The 21143-nt window shown below is 37.4% G+C and overlaps 1 protein-coding gene across 1 annotated transcript; it reads right to left on the minus strand.

The window, feature by feature from the left end:
• Nucleotides 1-3280: 3280 nt before the first annotated feature.
• On the minus strand, nt 3281-4981 carry LOC111893635 (uncharacterized). Its single transcript, XM_052766599.1, has 2 exons — nt 3928-4981; nt 3281-3813 (listed from the first exon to the last, which is right to left on the minus strand). The coding sequence occupies exons 1-2, from the start codon at nt 4979-4981 to the stop codon at nt 3281-3283; spliced, it is 1587 nt and encodes a 528-aa protein (XP_052622559.1).
• Between the last annotated feature and the right edge of the window lie 16162 nt (nt 4982-21143).

Here is a 21143-nt window from a genome sequence, read left to right on the forward strand (position 1 = left end):
AACCCGTATAGCGAACTTTCATCCCAATCAATCCCAAACAATTTAGCTTTAGGTGATTAGGTGTAGAACACCCCTCAGAGTTTACTTGTTCGAATCCCAAAGGTCACAGATTAACTTAATAATAGTTTTTTTTATTAAGTCATTATTATTATTATATAAATACAAATAACTAAGTTAACACATAACACTTAATTTATTTATTTAGCCGATTTCTTTATATTTTCGTCCTTGACTTTTCTGTTATGGGACATCTCACGGTCTATTACCGTGAGGGACTTCTAGACATTTTTCGTGGGACTAAATGTTAACATGCAAAAACCCGTAAGTATAGTTGAAAGCTATGTCCTCAAGCATGGTATATAAAAGGGAATAAGTAGAAAGGACTTTTAAGAGCGCTGGAAGGCGGGACATTGAGATTTTGCATTCTTTTTATGAACTTTTGAATTTGGCATTTTAAGTTCAATTGAGCATTACTACGCATAAGACCGATCATATGTCCCAAAGAATCGACTCATACCTACTGTTATGCTCCAGTGTTGACAATCTTCTCACTTTCTGTTTTGCACAAGTAGCTTCGGGAGATGTGCTCGTGTGTGATTAACTTGCTTTTAGATTTTTGAATAAAAAGAGCAAGTAAAATCTCAAGGCACACAACTCGCTTACCATCTCAATTGTTTTGAGAAGATTTGGCTGCTTGGGATTGGATCAATTTTTTTTTTTTAAAGAAAATGCAAAAATTTAGATGCAAAATGCAAAAAGTATAATAAAAATAGAGTAGAAAGAAAATCTTTTTTTTTAAAATTTTTTTTTTTAAAAAATGACAAAGAAAAATAATGCAATGCAATGCAATATGTACAAAATTTACATGCAACCTACATGCAACGGGATAATGCATGGATGGATGCCCCTCCCCAAGCTTAAAATAAGCATCGTCCTCGATGCTTGGAGAGAGGCATAGCCGTCCTATTGAGGACCGGGCGGTTGATATGGAGGGAACTGTGAAGGATAATCTGCAAGATAGTAGGGCGGCCATTGGGGTTGAGATGTTGATGGTGGCTGCGGCTGTGTGGGGAGGACAAGAACTCTATGGATATCGCTCAGCAGGTGATGAATGTTGCGATTGTGCTGCTCTTGAGCGGCCCATCTTTGATCCTGTTCATCCCACCGCAACTGTTGTTGGGCCCAATGCTCTTCTTGCAAGTTACGGTAGTCTTGAAAATCAGAAGTGATTTCAGCGACACCCGTATAAATTTCTCCGAATTCCTGATGTATACTGGTGTAACGGTGGTTCAAATGTGCAAACTTACCCATATAAAGATTGTGTTCAGAAGAAGAAGTGGGGTGAGATGAACTAGAAGCACCAGCAGTAGGAGCAGGAGGAGGAGGAGAGGGTGGAGGACTATGATCTACTGTAACATCTAAATTGGATCTGAGTTTCCAAGTGGTTGATGGAATGTCATTGGCTAAATTAAGTATCTTCTTGTTTCTGCTGTCTATGCGTAGATACTCTTTCCCATCTACTGTCCAATGAACATCCCCAGTGGGAAGGCGGTGGAAGAGATGCATTGTTTCCATAACATCAATGGATAGACGAGTACGGCCCATGACTATGTTTGTTGGGTTATTGGGTAAATGGAGGCCAATATGCTCAGCAATAACAGAAACCATGCCTCCACAATGTAGTTGCCCACCATGGCTCGTAGCACTTCTAAGCATTTTTTGAATAACCCAACACCCAAAATGAGGGACTTCTGCAGGCTTATGAATCATACACCATAAGACTTCTAGCTCTTTCTTATTAGCCTTGCTAATCTCTTCTTGAGGGAATAAGAGAGAAGCAATGATCCGGTGGGCGACTTTCAAGACCGGATAAATAATGCTAGAAGCTCTGGCTGTGCCTGACTGATAGTCATACTCACAAGAAATGCTTCTCCAAAAATTTGTACAATTTTGCTCAAAAATGATATTTTTTCTTCCCTTGGCTGTGTATACATCGCTTTTTGCTTTGGGAGAACCAATCATATCACAGAGAATGTCAGCATGAAACTGATGGGTTTGATTGAGCAAACGGAAAGTCAGGAGATGAGTTTGATAGTCAAAGGTAATGGAAGACAAAAGTTCCAACATCGGTGTTTGGTAACTAACTGCATGAAGATTCAAAAGACCCTCCCATCCTATGTTTTTAGAGAGCTTGTGGACACCCTTATAGATATGTAAATCTTTGAGGGCTTGGATGTCCACAAATTTTTGAGCACCCATTGTTCTTGTAACAAGATTTGCATACAATATCTCCTGTCTATTGGTCTAAAAAATAAGACCAAATTCATAAGGGTTGTCCATGGGATGTGGGTCTTGTTCATCCTGTGAAGTTCCAATTCTAGGTCTTTTACCCCGGGAAGCCATTACCCAAATGAATCAACAAAGAGTTGCACACAATTAAGACAATTGCAGCACAAGAACTAGCAAGTCTCACCAAAAATCACCCAAAAAAGGAATGTGGTTCTTTCTAAATGCATAAAGTAAGAGTTTGGAACAATTATACCGATTTGTGATTGAAAATGGTGATAGGGTGATATCCAATGCTTCCCCAAGCTATCCCCAAGCTTATCCTACGAGAAATTTCAAGCATTAGGTCAAAATTTTGAAGTTCAAAAATTCTAGGGTTTTGCTCAAAAACCCCAAAATCGGCCATGAGAGGTTGAAATAGATGTGAAAGATAAAGAAGATGATGAAAAGAGAAGAGTTTCATACCTTGGAGCTTGATTTTTGATGCAAAATGGAGGAAGATTGAGTATTTGGAAGGGTTTTTTCGAAGGGGGCAGTAGGAAGAGAGGGAATCGCAGGTATTGAGTGAAGAATGAGTTAGAAAAATCGAGATTTGACCTTAAAATCGTTCAGCCCTGGTTTTGCATTTACACGGCCCGTGTAAATCATAGGAGAGACTTTACACGGCCGTGTAAATCCCTGAATCAGATATACCGCGTTTAATCGTTTACACGGCCCGTGTAAATGAAAGGCATAAGTTTACACGGCCATGTAAACTTCTGAAAAGGCCAAAAGATTTGATTTTTTTCACTTTTTGAAATTGCAACCCGCTAAACCTCTACTGCCCGAAAAATGATTTTTAACCCTCTTTTAGCATGAAAAACAACTTGGAAGTTTGAAAACAAAGAAAATACAACGAAAATATACGAAATGACAAAAATACCCCCGGGTTGCCTCCCGGTTAGCCGCCCCTTTTTAATGTCATTGGCTCGACTTTGCCCCAACTATTTGTGCTTCAGTCTGGGTACGTGGGCCTCTCTAACATATCATCACTCCTCACATGCTTCTTGTCATCAATAAACTCTAAAATCTCCAACACTTCATTATCCATATCAAACTTCTTTGCAAGCTCTTTGGCTTTGTCCCTGTCTAGTTTCCGTGACAAAACTAATTCTATAAATTCATTGTTAGACAAGTTCAAACCCTTTTTTGTTGACGGATTGATCAAATTGACAAAATTAACAGATTGAACATCAAAAGGAGTCTTTTTTGCTTCATGCACATTGAAGTTGATAACTTCACCATCAAATTCCATACTCAAAGTTCCATTGTAGACATCGATTTTTGTTTTAGAAGTTTTAAGAAAAGGTCTACCCAAAAGTATGGAACTTGAACTTGGAGAGTCATCATCTCCTATATCTAAGACATAAAAATCAGTCAGGAAGACAAATTCATCGACTTGCACTAACACGTCCTCTAATACTCCCTTTGGGTGTACCAAAGACCGGTCAGCAAGTTGGATGATCACACCGGTTTTGCTCAATGTTCCTACACCAATTGATTTGAAAAGAGAATATGGTAGGACATTTATGGATGCACCTAGATCAAGCATAGCTCAGGGTACATAAAGATTTACCAACTTGCAAGGCACGGTAAAGACACCGGGATCCTTGCACTTCGGGGGCATCCTCTTTTGCAAAACCGCGAATACATGATCCCCAACCGTTACGACTTGATTTCCTTTTAATTTCTTTTTAGATACACAAAGATCCTTAAGGAACCTTGCGTATCTAGGTACCTGCTTGATGACCTCGAGGAGTGGAATGTTGATTTGAACTCTCTTGAACATTTGCATGATCTCATTCTCCTCCCGTTCTTTCTTCGTGCTCTTTAATCTTTCGGGAAATGGAGCAGGTGTGGCTTTAGAATTACTGATGAAGGGCTTCTTTTCAATTGTTTTCTTTTCCTCCTTCTCTTCTTTGGTCGTCTCTTCAACTACTATTTCTTCTTCCTTTTGATCAATCGACAATTTTGGACCATCATAACCCTTCCCGCTTCTCAATGTGATGGCACATACATTGTGCCTTGCGTTTGTTTCAGTTTGGGCAGGCAACTTTCCTTGAGATTCTAGTTTGCTTATAGAAATAGCAAGCTGTGAAACTTGTTTCTCTAAGTTCTTTATGCTTGCTTTTGTCTCTTGTTGGAAAACTTGTGTACTAGTTGCCAAACTTTTCACTATGTCCTCTAAAGGCATACTTGATGAACCCGCTTGTTGAGGAGGGTGTTGTGGTTGCCTTGGCTGAAAGTTTTGTGGTGGAAAAGGTAGTCTTTGTTGGTATTGATGTGGTTGACTTGGTTGGTAGTTCCCTTGTTGATTTCCTCCCCAACCTTGATTGTTGTTCCATCTTTGATCACCTCGTGGCTGCTCATATCCCCTTTGACTAGATCCAAGAAAATCTCCCATGGCTTTTGCTTCTTCATAATCTTCCTCTTGAAGTTGAGGGCACATGTCGGTCGGATGTCCAACTTGTGTACAAATACCACAAGGTCTAACTATTGGTGGTTGCACGCCCTTTTCCTTTGCAAGCATCATTACTACCTTAGTCAACTCAGAAAGTTGACTTTCAATTTTTGGAGTAGAAATTTCTTTCACCCCCCTTGGTGCATCACTGTACCACCCTTCTTCTTGGACTATATGTTTGGACTCTTCTGCCATGTTTTTTTATAAGAACTCTGATTTCTGTTGGAGTCTTATCAGCTATAGATCCACCACTTGATGCATTGAGTAATCTCCTATCCCAAGATGACATTCCTTCACAAAAATACTGCAGCAACTGATATTCTGTAATCCCATGTTGTAGACATCTTGAGCACAATTTCTTGAACCATTCCCAATAAGTATGCAAGGCTTCTCTCTTTTTTTGCTTGATACCAATTATCTCTCTACGTAAAGCTGAAGCTCTCATTTCTGGAAAATATTTATCCAGAAACATCCTTGCGAGTTCATTCCATGTTGTGACTGACCCCGGTGGTAAGTCATACAACCACTCCTTGGCTGAATCTTGTAAAGCAAAGGGGAATGCCCTTAACTTGATTTGATCTTCTGTGACTTCATGTGGCTTCATACCCACACAAACAACATGAAATTTATTAAGGAATTTATGTGGGTCTTCATTCTCAAGACCACGAAATGAGGGTAACAAATGGATGAGTCCAGACTTGAGTTCAAAGTTGATTGCTGCAGGTTAATTTATACACAAAGGTTGTTGGGTGACATCTTGAGTGGCCCATTGTCTAAAGGTTTGTTCAGGTAGTGGATGTGTAGGATTTTGATTTCCTCCATGGTTATCTGCCATGGTAGGAGTAGGTGAAGATGGTGGGGTGATACTTTTGGATGTTGGAGAGGATGTGGTTGATGGATTTGATGAAGAAGATCCGGATTGTTGTTGTTTCTTTAAAAGTCTGGCTTGCTTCCTTCTCTGTTTAGCAGATTTTTCTATCTCCAAATCAACTGGTAAAGGTGTACCTGTGCGAAAAGATCTTGGCATAAACAATTAGTACTACCGTATCCACGACAACGGCGCCAATTTGTTTGGTTGTCAAACCAACAAATGATGGGATAAAATAATATTAACAAAGCTCAAATCACTGCTATTTCTAATACTAAGAATAGTATAGAGTAAGCAGGGTCGATGCACAGGAATACATGACTTCTTATCTTGCCATATTTTCACACATAATACAAATAATATTAAAATGGGGGATTGTGTTTGAACTTGAATTAAACTTCATAAATAAGAAAGATTGATAACAAATGCAGTAAAAGAAGTACATTTCCGATTCTGACACTCATACATGTATTATGTTGAAATATGTAATATGATTATAACTCATGTTCAATCTAGGTTGGTAAGCTGGATATTAATAAACTCTAATATCCAAATTGGCATAAGTATTTTATTCAAAACAAGCTCTTCAAATAAAACTTCATTTAATTGATTCAATTCAAATAAGCTCTTGCATCAAATGATTAAATGACATTAAGTTCTTGCACTAATTACCAACAATGTTTAACATTCCTCTTAAGCTTGGGAATATAAACATTTAATCTTTGATTGCACTAATTTTGATCTAATTACAACCAAGTAAGTGTGTGTTACTAACATCAAATCATAAAACATATACGAATTTCATAATTTGATTAACTAGATTGACTAGAACCCTAATTCATTGATCAAGTGAAAAAGAGAACCAAACAAACACATGATTAAGATCAAATCAAAGATTACTAGATGTTAAACACAAGTCAAATTCAAGTTACAATCTAACAACACATACTTAAGAATTTAGATTCGGAAATGATAATGAAATCAACCACACATGTCTAGGTTGAACTACAAATCAAACAAATTTAAACTTCAAATTAAGTTACAAAAAGGAAATTAAAGTGTTTCCAAGTGTTAATCTACTTGCCAAAGTTCTGAAAATCGCCTTCTTTTCTCCCAAAATCCGACCTAACTCCTCACAAAACCGATTGTCTGAATTATAAGAGGATAAAACCACTTTAAAACTGTCGAGACGTTTACACGGCCCGTGTAAATTAAAGGGTGACATTTACACGGCCGTGTAAACAATAAAAGTAAAATGCTCAATTCTTCAAGGTCTCCGAAGTAGAATGCCTTTGCATGTACGTTTACACGGCCCGTGTAAATTAAAGGGGATCATTTACACGGCCTTGTAAACTTCTGAGAAGCCAAATTCTTCATTCTCTCACTTCTTTGCTCCAAAACTTCTGTAACTCTGTCTCCAGTTCTTTTAGACTTCCTCCAACGATTTCCAACCTTCAAAAAGTCCCTGAAATATCATAAAAGTGTGTGAATGGAATTGCATCATGAAAAATCCCAAAAAATATGCAAAATGCATGAGTTTAAACCTAAATGCAATGCACTTTTATGAACTAAAACTACAATATGAATGCATGAAATGCACCTAACAATCCTTTATGAGTATCACTTTCATTTATTATTCTCAATATTGTACTACGAACCCTAGCTCGCCTCTACAGTGGAAGTTCTTCATTGAGCTCTATTGAGGCATGACTACATTTGAATCATTAAGCATTACTTGATTCTATATCGTGTTTATTGTGTTTGTTTGTTTTATTGATTAACCTGTTGAAGATCTAATCGATCTAAGAGTTTTTCAACTCATCAATTGGTATCAGAGCAGGAGACTGTGTAATCCATACACATCTCTTCTGTTGAAGAAGATCTTAGGGTTTTTCCACTTTGATCGATATTGTTAGAGCCGTCATTTGCTATTGACGTAGTTCTTTAACAGTTGATCTTACCCTAACGTTATTTACAAGTCTGATCTTAAGCAGGTTTTTGAACAAACATCATCATGTCCATGGATGATTCTCAGTCAAACCCAATCAATATCTCCAACAATATAGGATCGACAACAAGGATTCCCATATTGTATAGTCAAGATTATGAGGTCTGGACGTATCACTTCGAAGACTACATGATTGGTTCAGAAGACTATGGATACTTGATCTGGGAGGGGATTACTGTAGGTCCATTCGCTTACTCAAGCACTTCAAGAATTGTTAAAACTCAAAAGTAGTACAATCAACTCATTAATGATGTGAAATACATACCCCAAGATGAGAACGAAAAGTTTCAGTGCAACATCAAAGCTTTAAGGATGATTAGGTTTGCTTTACAATCGGACACGTTTCGGTTAGTAAGTTCATGCACAACAGCGAAGGAAATATGGGACAGGTTGAAGGAACTGTATTCTACGGATGAAGATCTTGAGCATTCGATCCAAACTTTATTGCTCTTAGAATTTGGTGACTTCAAACAGAATCCTGAAGAGAAGCTTATTCAAGCCTTCGATCGCTTTAATCATCTCCTTAGTAAGATGATAAAGCATGGGATAGAAAGGAAAGTCATTGAACAAAAGATCACATTCATGAATGGCCTTAGAACCGAATGGATGGCTGTGGTGTCTACTGTGAAGGCACACGAACAATTCAAGGCTTATTCTCTAGCAAAATTGGTGGGGGATATTAAAGTCACATGAGAGTGCAGTGACTAAAGAAACAAATGCGGTTTCTAGCATGGGGTCCTTGGCTCTAATCTCCAAAGTAAAGAATGTTGCTAAAGAAAAAGAAGATTTAGATCTTTCTGAATATGATCTAACAAGTGAAGATTTTGATTTAATGGTGTCAAATCCCAAGAAGTTCATCAGAAGAAGGTTCCCAGCTAATAAGAACCGAAACTGGCAGGGAAGATACAATGCCGAGAAAGTATTGGAGGAACCGAAGAGTGTTTCTCATACCGAAGAACCAAAGAAGGAAGAAAAACTTGGTGGTGACTCAGGTTTTAATTGTCATTACTATGGAGGCAAAAATCACTTTGCCAAAGATTGTATGTTGAGAAACAAGTCAGAAAAGAATGATGATGACGAAGAGGAAGCGAACCTCATACGACGATTGGAGGAAATCAAGAAGAAGAAAGTTGGATCTAATAACACCATGAATGCTCTTATTGTGCAGGGTAATAATGTTGATGATGAGTTTGGTGGTGTTGAAGTTTGGTCTATAGATTCTGAAGATGAAGAAGTGAGGAAGCCCTCTCATGGCAGGGCTTTGTTGGTGAAAGAAGAGAACGTTGCAGGAAAATGTCTGGTGGTTACCTCTGAGGTGTCGCAAATGAGAGGCTATACCACTGATGAGGGACTAGACGAAGCGAAAGATCGAGAAGATAGGTGTTTTGCAGCGAAACCTGTTCGTGAGCGGATCAACGAATGCGATGAGTTGATCAAGAAGGTACAATCCATTCTTGTTTCTTTACAAATCCCCATCACAAACTATGAAAAAGAACTTAATGGATTAAAATCTAAATTTTCTAGTATAAGTGGTAGTTTAACTCAAACTCGCGTCACAAACTCTAACCTAACTGATCAAATCAGTAGGATATCGTCGAAGAGTGAGGAGAGGCGTATGTGGATAGATAAAAAGGAGAAGGAGTTGATTAGGTGTAGGGATGAAACATTTTATTTGCAAAAAGATAATTTAAACCTTTTAAAACAATGAAATGTTTTTTGTTTGATTGCTAAACGATTATATTCCAACATTACTCAATTGCATCTTGATTGTGATATAGGGAAGAAAATACATCGTATGATTTTACCCTTCCTTGAGTTAAAGGAGGATGAAATCGATGTCGATGCTTATAACTGTGAAAATGTTGTTTCTTCTAATGATATCTCTCCTGCTTACAAAATTGGTCTTGACAAATAGAGTCCTTCATAAAGTCAAAAGACCATAAGGACATGCTTAAAAATTTGTTGGATGAAAATGACAGATTAAAAATCAAAACCGAAACTGTATAGAAATTTGACTCTTTGAGTGCCAATTTGAATTCAGAAAATAAAATTGATATTGAAAACACTTATGAATTCAATGAGGATGATGATATGAGTGTAATATATATAGAAGATGAGGTGGACTGTTCCGAATTTGTCAAGAGCGAACCCGAAACCAACAAAATTCTTATTTCAGAAAATTCTGTTGAGTTCGCTCGTTTATCCAAAAACAAGACTAAAGTCCTCAAGGAAAAGGCTGTCGTATATCAAAAGGTCCAAACAACTCCAAATCAAGTTTATACAATTAAAGGAGTTACTCAGCAACAAACAGCCGAAATGACCGCTTTGGTAGAAGAAGATAATGCTGATGGATGTGACGAGTTTTTCTGGTCAGCACCGATTGATAACGTTGATGAAACAGAAGGTCTATCTAAGAAAACATCATGGAGAGTAAAGGGTAGGTATGTCGCAGAACCACTTAATGAACCTACACCCTTTGATGTGCCAAGCACAAGTGGTACCAAAAGTCCTTCAGGCGAATCGGTCATGATATCAAGCGAAAACTCTTCGCTAAAGAGTGAAACTCATGCTCAAAGACCGAAGAAAAAGGCCAACATCCACAAAAACCCAAAACAGGTTTTAGAAAGAAAGCGTCAACGTAATTTGAGATACAAGAAGAATCTCACTGAAAGAAAACAATTTTGGAAATCTCAAAACCCTAAGTATGTTCACTATGAAAAGTCCTTTAAGTCAAAGGAAGAAGCAAAAGCAAACTCAACTTCTCGTGCTCAGCATAATGAAAATAACCGAAAGAAGAGTTTCGGTCCCCAGAAACAAGACAACCGAAAACAGAGTTTCGGTCCATAAAGGCATAGCAACCAAAAGAGAAGTTTCAGTCCTCAGATGGACGACAACCGAAAGAGAAGTCTCGGTCCTCAAGATGAGAGAAACCAAAAGGATGGTTTCGGTCTAAGACCAACCAATAAGAGGAACCGAAGGGAAAGCAGTTTCGGTTCTCAACCAAGCAAGAGAAATGACTGAAAGCTTAACTATGCTCATAAGTGCCATCTCTCTCATTCTCACTCTCACTCACAGAATGATCGAAAGGGAAAAGGAAAGCTCTTTCCAGAAAACGATTTAGAGAACCGAAGATCTGCCAATGTCAAATTCTGAAATTCAAAAACTGAACCTAATGTACTCAAGTCTGATAAAATCAAAGTTTTTACCATAAAAAGAAAAAGAATGAAACAACCTTAATAAAAAGAAACTTTTTAGTTGATGTTTCTCTTACAATTCCCTGTTATGTAAAAGGCTCACAAGGACCCAAGAAACTTTGGGTTCCTAAATCTGCTTAATTTTTGTAGGTTATACATGACGAGCAGCTCGACGATGAATGGTACATAGACTGTGGCTGCTCGCGTCACATGATAGGAATAAGGGAAGAGTTGAGGGAGTTTCGGTCCCTTACAAATGGTGGAAATGTCAAGTATGGTAATAATTCTTTTGGCACGATCAAAGGTTATGGTATGATCACCAATGGTGATTTCTGGATACGAAAAGTGGCGTACATTGAAAGTTTACAACACAACCTTATCAGTGTTTCTCAACTGGTGGTCGATACCGGGTTAAAAGTTTCGTTGACGATGGCTCAGAAATTATTGAAAAGAAGAGGAACAGTATCTTACTGAAATCGAAACGAAAATGAGAAATGTATCCTCCGAATCTCAATCCCATATGAGGGAAGCCAACTGTTTGCTTGCTAACAAAGGCTCCTTCAAACGAAAGCTGGCTCTGGCACCGAAGACTCTCCCATCTCAATTTCAAGGACATCAACAAACTGGTGCTTGGGGATCATGTTCGAGGTCTTCCTGTTCTGAAGTTTGATAAAGAACACTTGTGTGCAGCGTGTGAAATGGGAAAACAAAGTCGACAGAGTCATCCTTCTCGAGTCAATACAAAAATTATTGAACTGCTAGAATTACTTCACATTGATCTATGTGGTCCATATTTAATCGAGAGCATTGGTGGTAACAGGTATATATTTGTAATAGTGGATGGCTTCTCTCGATTTACCTGGGTATTCTTTTTGAGGCAGAAATCGGAGGCCATTCCCATGCTTAGATTCTTTATCAAGCAGGTAGAAGTTCAACTACGAAAGGTGGTTCGAAATCTCAAAAGCGACAACGGGTTGGAGTTCAAGAACAAAGACTTTGAAGATTTTCTTGTAGAAAAGGGGAAAACTCATAACTTTTCGGCTCCATATACTCCACAATAGAATGGAATTATCGAAAGGCGAAACCGATCTCTATGTGAAGTAGCCTGAACCATGCTTAGCTTCGCTTATCTACCTCTATATTTCTGGGCGGATGCCATTGCTGCTGCTTGCTACACGCAGAATAGATCCTATCTCAACAAACGTTTTTCCATCACTCCATATGAGATCTTGAACAACCGAAAGCCTAATATAAAGTTTTTTCATGTGTTCAGTTCAAGATGCTTAAGAGCACCGAAACAAGTTTGACGTCAAAGCAGATGAAGGAATCTTTCTGGGTTACTCGTTAAACTCCAAAGCATACCGAGTCTTGAACAAGAGTTCAAAGAAAATCGAAGAGACTTACTATGTCACCTTCGATGATAACTACGTTAAGAAACTGAAGACAACCGAAGGTTCTGTGGAGGAAATATTTCCAAAATCTTGTCAAGCTACGATACCGATCTCAAACCTCTGTGAGCAATGTATGTTGCTGTTTGATGAACCAGAAAAGGCTATTCACTCTGAATCCAAAGCTGCAGACAAAAAGGTTGACAACCTGAAGAAGATAATCGATGATGTTGCAAAGAAAATGTTAGATGAACAACCGACAGTAACTGAACAGCCTGACTCAAGCGAACCTCCAAAAGATAGTTCTTATGTTCAGAGGGAGGGGTCATCTTCTCCAAATAAACATGATTCACCATTCCAGCGGGAGAGTCCATCTTCATCAATACCACCCGAAAGTCAAGTCCAAGGGGAGAATTCTGAGCCTGAAGCTGAGGAAGTATCATCATTCGAGGGGGAGAATGCGAATACAAACGATGATGATATTCAGTCAGCATTCGAAGAAGAAGTGAATGCTGAACTGGATCCCACATATGATCCTAATTACCCTCCATTCACCAAATGGACCAAAGATCATCCACAAACACAAATTATTGGTGATTCAACAGAAAAAGTTCTCACACGATCACAACTGAGAGAGAAATAAACTGCACTATTCTCTAAAGTGGAATTTTGCATTTTCAGTTCGCTCGTCTCCAAGGTTGAACCGAAGACGATCAACACTGCACTCGATCATTCTGATTGGGTACAGGAGATGCAAGACGAACTCAATGAGTTCGAGCGAAATAAAGTGTGGAGACTGATTCCAACACCAAAGGATGCTTCTGTGGTTGGACTAAAGTGAGTTTTTAGGAACAAGATGGATAAGGAAGGAAACGTGATATGCAACAAGGCAATATTGGTTGTGAAAGGTTACTGTCAAGAAGAAGGCATAGATTACGAAGAGACCTTCTCTCAAGTTGCAAGGATAGAAGTAGTTCGTATTTTTCTCGCCTATGCTGCACACAAGAACTTTGAAGTGTACCAAATGGATGTGAAGTGCGCCTTCTTAAATGGTGAACTGGAAGAGACGGTGTATGTAGAGCAACCACCGGGTTTCATGAATGAGAAGTATCCAGATCACTGCTACATTTTGGACAAGGCTGTCTATGGTCTCAATCAAGCACCAAGGGCATGGTATGAAACTCTAACTAGATTTCTTAAAATGTCAAAGTTTAAACAAGGTTCGGTTGACCCAACTTCTTTTGTAAGAAAGAGGGTGACCACCTTATGATCATTCAGATTTACATCGATGACATCATCTTTGGTTCCACAAATCCTAGCTTAACAATTGAATTTAGGAAGTTGATGGAGACTAAATTTGAAATCAGCTCAATGGGTCCGATTAACTTTTTCCTTGGCTTGAATATCAGACAGGGACTCGAATGCATTTTCATTAATCAAGAGGCTTACATGAAGACCTTGCTTGCCAAGTTTGGAATGTTGGGAGATTCGAAAGTAAAGGTTCCTATGGCGTTTGGCACAAAGTTAACACCTTCTCTGGACAAACCGGCTGCTGACATGACCCTCCATCGTCAGATGATAGGGTCCCTAATGTATCTAACAACAAGTCGACCAGACATAATGTTCTATGTTTGCTATTGTGCTAGGTTTCAAGCTAATCCACGCGAACCTCACCTGCTAGCTGTAAAGAATGTCTTTCAATACCTGAAGCGAACCTCTTCGCTCGATCTATGGTACCCAGCCAAGTCAGGGTTCTTTGTCCAAGCATTCTCAGATGCTGATCTTTGAGGATGTGGACTGGACCGAAAGAGTACCACTGGAGGATGCTAATTTCTGGATGGCAAACTTGTTAGGTGGCAGTCAAAGAAACAAATCTGTGTCTCTCTCTCCATTGCTTAAGCAGAATATATAGCCGCATCGTCGTGCACATCTCAGGTCATTTGGATACAAAGTCAACTGAGGTATCACTTTATCAAGGATCATGTGGAAGATGGTAATGTAGAAATTCATTTTGTAAGAACCACTGATCAATTGGCTGACATCTTTACTAAGGCCTTGCCTTAAACAAGTTTTAATAAAATCCTACAAGGCTTACGAATGATGGAAGCTGAGTTTGTACCGAAATCATTTTCGCCTCAATAAAAGTAGGAAGCGAAATAGAGTGAACACTCGGTGCATTTCGAGTTTGGTTATTTTGGGAATCGAAATGAACTAAACGCTCGGTCCATTTCGGGTTCGGTCTTACTGGGCTCAGTTTGCTTCTTATCTTTAAGTGATGGTTTCGGTTGTATATGATGGGTTTTAGCAATAAGAACATCCTATGTACTCATACAAACCCTAATGCTTCGATCTAGGTTTCTCTATTGTACATGCAAGTTATCCAAGACTATAAACCCTAGATCTAGAATATGATAATCAATATAACATATAATTAGGGTTTAGATCATACCTTGATTGTTATGTAGCAATAACAATCTCAAATCCTTCTTGTATTGACTTTAGAAAGCTTAGAGTCACAAATGTCACTCCTCTAATGGTTCACAAACACCAAGAGCAAGAGGATGAAGAGGAGGAGAGAAGGAGGCTACCAAAACGTGTGGAAACCCTAGAGAACAAGTTCACCACGTTTTTGGAGCATAAGGGTTCTATATATAGTGAGGCTATTAGGGTTATCTAACAAGGAAACCCTAAGTTGGATGCTTAAGCCCTAAGCAACCCATAGACTCCTTTCCTTCAAGGCCTTGGACGATTTCTAATGGGTTTCCCCATAGAATTCGTCCAACCTTATAATATAAGACAATCCATGGCCCGATTGCAATTATCTTATAATTACAATTCTAGTCCCTTAAGTTTAATTAATCTCTTTTAGTCACAAACTTAATTCTTATTAATTCTTGACTAATATTAATTAAACAATATGATTTCTCCTTTAATATATTATTCTCATAATATATTAATAAATCATATTTAATCCTTTCTCTTCATATTTCATCCTATCAAGTTGCTTTGGTGAAGGCAACCCAAAATGACCATGCACCATCGGGTCAAGTACATACCAAAATAGTTATGGACTTAGACACTAATCCAACAGTCTCCCACTTGGATAAGTCTAATAAGTATTATGCGTATAACTTCAGATCCTGATCTGCAATTGTAGCTTTCCAAAGCTGCTGTCAACTCTGATCCTATCAGATACGCGTGTCCTTTAGATAAGGGATCATATATTCCTCCATTCTAGATATCGTATGAGACATGATTTCTAATCATTATCTTTGTACTATTTCTCGACTTCCGATTTATGACGACTGACTAATTGAAAAAATCAAATTAGCCCTAGCCCGGCCGAGCATTTACGTTTGTCATCACTAAATCATCGAGGGGCCCAAAGATATCGCTTTTATCCTACTTTGGATAAAAGGAACAGATAAACTTTGATTCAATGCTTGCTTGCACTCACTCACCGAATCACACACAACAATATGTTTTATGACACCAAGTTACTGGTGCATTTACATATTATCAATGTGCAACCGATTTGCAAGATACAACTCACACATCTCGGTTTCAAGAATATAAGATGTTATCGTCTCACCAATCACTCCTGATACAATTCATGGAGTGATCCAAGTGAGCGTGGGTTTAATCCAATGCTCAAATCATATTCATAAGCACTCATGAACGTTGCAGCAAACATTTGCTTATGTCTAATACTCTTTAGACAATCCACACACCAATTCACGACAATCTTTATTCACACCTACTTCCAACATATGAACGACTGTGGCCCGTTTGAATAATTTGACTGTTCTTAACCAATTAAATTATTCAGGAAGTCAAAACATGCAAAGTAAAACACAAGAATAATACTAAACCCATATGGCCTCAACCTTGAGTATAAATAAAACACCTTTTATTTATCATCATATCGATTACTCATTATTTGTTGTTTCGGGTAATCAACTTTTTACTTGAATTATTACAACACTTGTCTCATGCTTTTAGCATGCACACAATGTTTACCTATGGTTCTTACTTTGTGAAATAGATCAAATGAACACATTTCCAATCATACTCATTTCAAAACTCCAAATCCTTTTCACAAGTGAAAGAATATCAAATTTTTGCCACTTATGGAATATGCTAGATTCTAACATTTTATGCAATGATCCTTTCGTAATATCATAGCACAAAAGTCACAATGACTATTGCCAATGACATTAAAAAGTCGTCTATCGGATATTGTTACGAGACAATTCCTTAGATATGATGTCTCTCACTCAAAGTACATTTCTTTGAACATCCTTTTGCATAAAAGTTTCTAATCTAGACATAGATTTTCAATATTCAATTCCCAATATGGAAAACTTTCCATACTTACCATATGACAAGTCATTCTCAATAGAATCTTATCTATTCATAATAATGTCGATATGGTCCATCCAATACTATACTTCCAACTACTCACAAGCGACCAATCCTAGGCGAACTTTGGATTGTCCTTTGATAGTTGTTTAATTATCTTAGTCAAAACCGATTCTTGTCCTTTTTTCCTTCTAAATGCGCTAGACATTTGGAAAATTTTAGAATGGTCAAATATTATAGCATTTGCAATCGATCCTATACCCGAAGTGTATGGGACACGATGCATAATGTCTTACATGAAGATTCGATACTTTATCAATCTTCTACCATAATATTTTATGTGCTACGTTCTCAAAATTCGAACTATGAAGAGGAATGCCGTAATCATAATCGAAATTTGAGAACACACTATGTTTCCTTGACTAAATTTATTAACCTTTCACAACCTAAACCTTTAAATTTGAAATGAAGCATAATATTCTCTCCCTTAATTATAGCAAAACAACATTTTAACCCTTACACCTTGCAAAGTATAACTCTTGTTTTCTATAATTAATATCGCTAACTTGCAATACTTTCCATAATAATCATACAATCATAACATTTATGCTCCCACTATCATGATGATTATTATAAACATAACACTTATGCTCCCACTAGCTTTGACATGTATTCAGAAACCAGCTTAACTTCCAGAAAAACAATACTTATTCAATTTCTTAAGTTCATGTTTCTAATACCCAATGCTTTGATAATCTTTTATCAAGGCTTCTTAAACTTATACACCTTTGTCTTAGATAGTTCATATGTGTGTCTAAACAATTCAGACCAATTGCCAAATCTCACAATTCGAATCATGGAAAGGGATACCGTAACCATAATCGAATTTAAGAATACAATTTCACAATCACTATCTTCTTAAAATCTCTATTAGTGAAAGCATTTTCTCACAATCATTTTCATGAAGGAGGGAATCTTATGAAACTTAGATTTTAATGGTGTATGTGTTCCTATCCATGTGAATTTGTCAAAACCAAAGTTTACGACAAATTCAAACTCATATGGTCTGAACTTTCTTAATCTTGATTTCTTGCCTTATGGTAGTACAGCTGCCCACCATGTCTTCCAAGTATTTAAGCAGCTCACCTTTACCTATCAATGTACTTTCCATTGATCAAGGTGCCTGCCTTTTATGCGTTCAAATGAGAACTCATAGAACTCACATGCGTAATTAACTCAATTGGAGTGGCACAGAAACAAAATAGTGTCAACACGATAGGTTGTAAACCTCAACTCGTGTGCTAGTGATGATCGATAAGGTTTATTTTGATTTGTTCTTGAAACCTTTCATGACCATTAAGACTCCCACTGACTCCTTGACATATAAGATTCTCTTGTCAATAAACATTTCTTGACAAACAAATATTCAAGAGTTAGTGTAGTTTTTATCAAAACACTTCATTAATTGGTCCTAATTGGTCTTTGTCTTATCCAAGACATCACAACTTTCCACATTTGATGAATGCTATAAACCTTCTTAATACTTTTCACTCAATGTCACAATCTTAACTCTAAGACTTGTTTTGGAATGAAGTATGATTGAATTCTTGATTTTAACCATTTCTTCAATTATTGATTCCTCTTCTTAGACATACAATTGTACTAAGACTCACTTAGAGGATCAATTGAGATATGGTTCTTAATCATTAAGACCTATCATAAAACATAAAAGGTACTCTCCCTTCTTCTTAGAATAGAGAAACTTTTATCTTTCTGCCTACTTGATTCTTCTTATTCGTTCTGCTATTGATTTAGACTTTTTCAATCAATTCAGAATTACACTTAATCTTATAAGTATAATCATATTTACTAAACCTTTAGTAAATCATGACGAATATCTTGTTACTCTTATGGTGGATTTGATCAACACGCAACTTTGTGTACTCGATCTCCTAGTCCTTCACTTGACACTTTGTCAATGAATTAGTCTAATTTCCAAATATGGAATTTCTCATTCATCGTGCAACCAAGTTGCATGATTCCAAGTTTCTGTCCAATTGAAACTTGGGCGACGAGAAACTCTCCCTATTTGGTAAATTCTCGAAATTTCCACAAACAACATAATTAAGAATCAAATCCATTATTGCTAATATTAGAAACCCTCAAACATCAATTTTCATGCATGCCATTGCAAGGATAAATAAATAATATAAAATCAAAATTTATTTTATTGCGGAAAAATTTGTCCTTACAATGCAATTCATTGAAAAACTATGCTAATATATCTTTCTTAGCAATCTAATTCTAACTCTAAGTAGTAGCTCGAGAATCTAATCTTCAAGTAATGCGATCGAAATCCATTCCTTCACGGTTAGATTTTGCTCACTTCTTCCCTTAAGCTTCCTCTATTTTCTTTGATCCTACAAAACATAAATTGTAATCTTATCACATTATGTATTAAGAATATAGAATAGGAGCTTAAAAGAGTTAGTCAATGGATTTTACCTAAAGCAGAGCCATACGTTTTGACTCTCCCATCTCTTAGATCTCTTAGGTAAATAGGGCAGCTTCGTCTCCAATGCCCCTTCTCTTGGCAATAAAAGAAAATTGACTCTTTTGGAACAGGACATGGAACTACTTCAGACATTGCCTTTCTCTTATGATCAAACTTTTTGATCATAGCATGTCTTTCATTGCCATTGTCTATATCCATAGAGGTCTTGAAGGTAGATTCACCAATCAACTTTGCTTTTCTATTGCGCCAAACCATTGCTGATTCAGCAGCCATAAGCATATAGGTGAGATCTATAAGGGTCACGTCGCAGTTCATCATATAGTACTCTCTTACGAACTCACTATATGAGTTAGGAAGTGACTGAAGAACCCAATCAACAGCCATCTCCTCACAGACAATGGATCCCAACATTCTTAACCTATCAATGCGTGACTTCATCTCTAGGACGTGTGCACACACTGACTTTCCTTCTTTATGTTTACTTGCCAAAAGGGCTTGAGTGAGTTTGAACTTTTCAAGTCTTCGAACTTGTGGGTTAGGGAGAATAATTGGAGGAGGTGGAGGAAGTGAAGCATGATCTCTTGTTCCTCGATCGAATCGTGGAATATCATCTTCATGTGGAATGCTTGTTCCATGGGATTTGGGAATACCATAGTTGTCAAACTTTGACATCTACAAAATGGGAGAAAACGAATTCAAGTCAGTTGATTGATTAAGTCCTTAGTAAATCACTCAAATGAGATAATAAGGCTAGGACCCAACACAATATGCTACAACCTAGAAAAGGGATGCCATAATCTAGTTGTAGAATATTTGAAGGTAAGTGAATGACGATTTCCACCTTGAAAAACGAAAAGGAAATTTAAGTTTTAAATCTATGAAAACTCCTAGATCCTTTGAGATTCATTGAACTTTTCAATGGCATGTTTAAATCTCGATATGCCCCTCTAGTTTGTGACTGGGATGCCGAGGATCACAAAGCGGGTGTGAATAACCATGCAAACTTACATGGTGCCCTCACATGTTACAGTCACCTATTCGATGTGCCGGTAAACCACACACGCTCCACCGAACTATGACAAACATTGAGTCACCCTTTGCTACCTTTGCTTAGAACCATTTAGTGTGCCGTTTAACCACACATGCTCCACTAATGTCTTCGCAAGGGCACAAAGTGTAATTTCATGGAATTGCATCAATTCACTTTTGCCTAAGTAACTAAGATTGGGAATTTGTAAAACATTTAGTTACTTTTGTACTTCATTATACTTATAATGGAAGGTTTTGTCCTATCCTACTCGTTCGGCTAACGACCCTCCACTAGTCAAGAGTGCGGTGGGTAAGAGTGGATACCTATTCAATCGCCATTTTATAGGCAATTTCCTTAAACACCCCTTATAGACCAACTTCGTGAATGAGGCCTACTAACGGTAAGACTGACTTTTACTCATACATATATATAATGTTAGACTTTTAATGTTATATATAGTATAGGGTGTATTTTACACTTTTAAAATACTAGGAGGTCAAATTTAACAATTATACTTTTAATTCTATTAAAGTGTAAACCACTGATGGGTTTTAGCAATAAGAACATCCTATGTGCTCATACAAACCCTAATGCTTGGATCTAGGTTTCTCTATTGTACATGGAAGTTATCCAAGACTATAAACCCTAGATCTAGAATATGATAATCAATATAACATATAATTAGGTTTTAGATCATACCTTGATTGTTATGTAGCAATAATAATCTAGAATCCTTCTTGTATTGACTTTAGAAAGCTTAGAGTCACAAATGTCACTCCTCTAATGGTTCACAAACACCAAGAGCAAAAGGATGAAGAGGAGGAGAGAAGGAGGCTCCCAAAACGTGTGGAAACCCTAGAGAACAAGTTCACCATGTTTTTGGAGCATAAGGGTTCTATATATAGTGAGGCTATTAGGGTTATCTAACAAGGAAACCCTAATTTGGATGCTTAAGCCCTAAGCAACCCATGGACTCTTTTCCTTAAAGCCTT

This window comes from Lactuca sativa, chromosome 8, assembly GCF_002870075.4.
Source record: "Lactuca sativa cultivar Salinas chromosome 8, Lsat_Salinas_v11, whole genome shotgun sequence".
Classification (NCBI taxonomy): domain Eukaryota; kingdom Viridiplantae; phylum Streptophyta; class Magnoliopsida; order Asterales; family Asteraceae; genus Lactuca; species Lactuca sativa.

Bases quoted from the DNA above. Each gene is read 5' to 3' on its own strand.
- LOC111893635 (XM_052766599.1), bottom strand. From the start codon at position 4,981: ATGGCAGAAGAGTCCAAACATATAGTCCAAGAAGAAGGGTGGTACAGT. The intron at 3,814-3,927 runs GTGTCTTTACCG...CAATTGGTGTAG, and splicing joins CCCGAAGTGCAAGGATCCCG to GAACATTGAGCAAAACCGGT.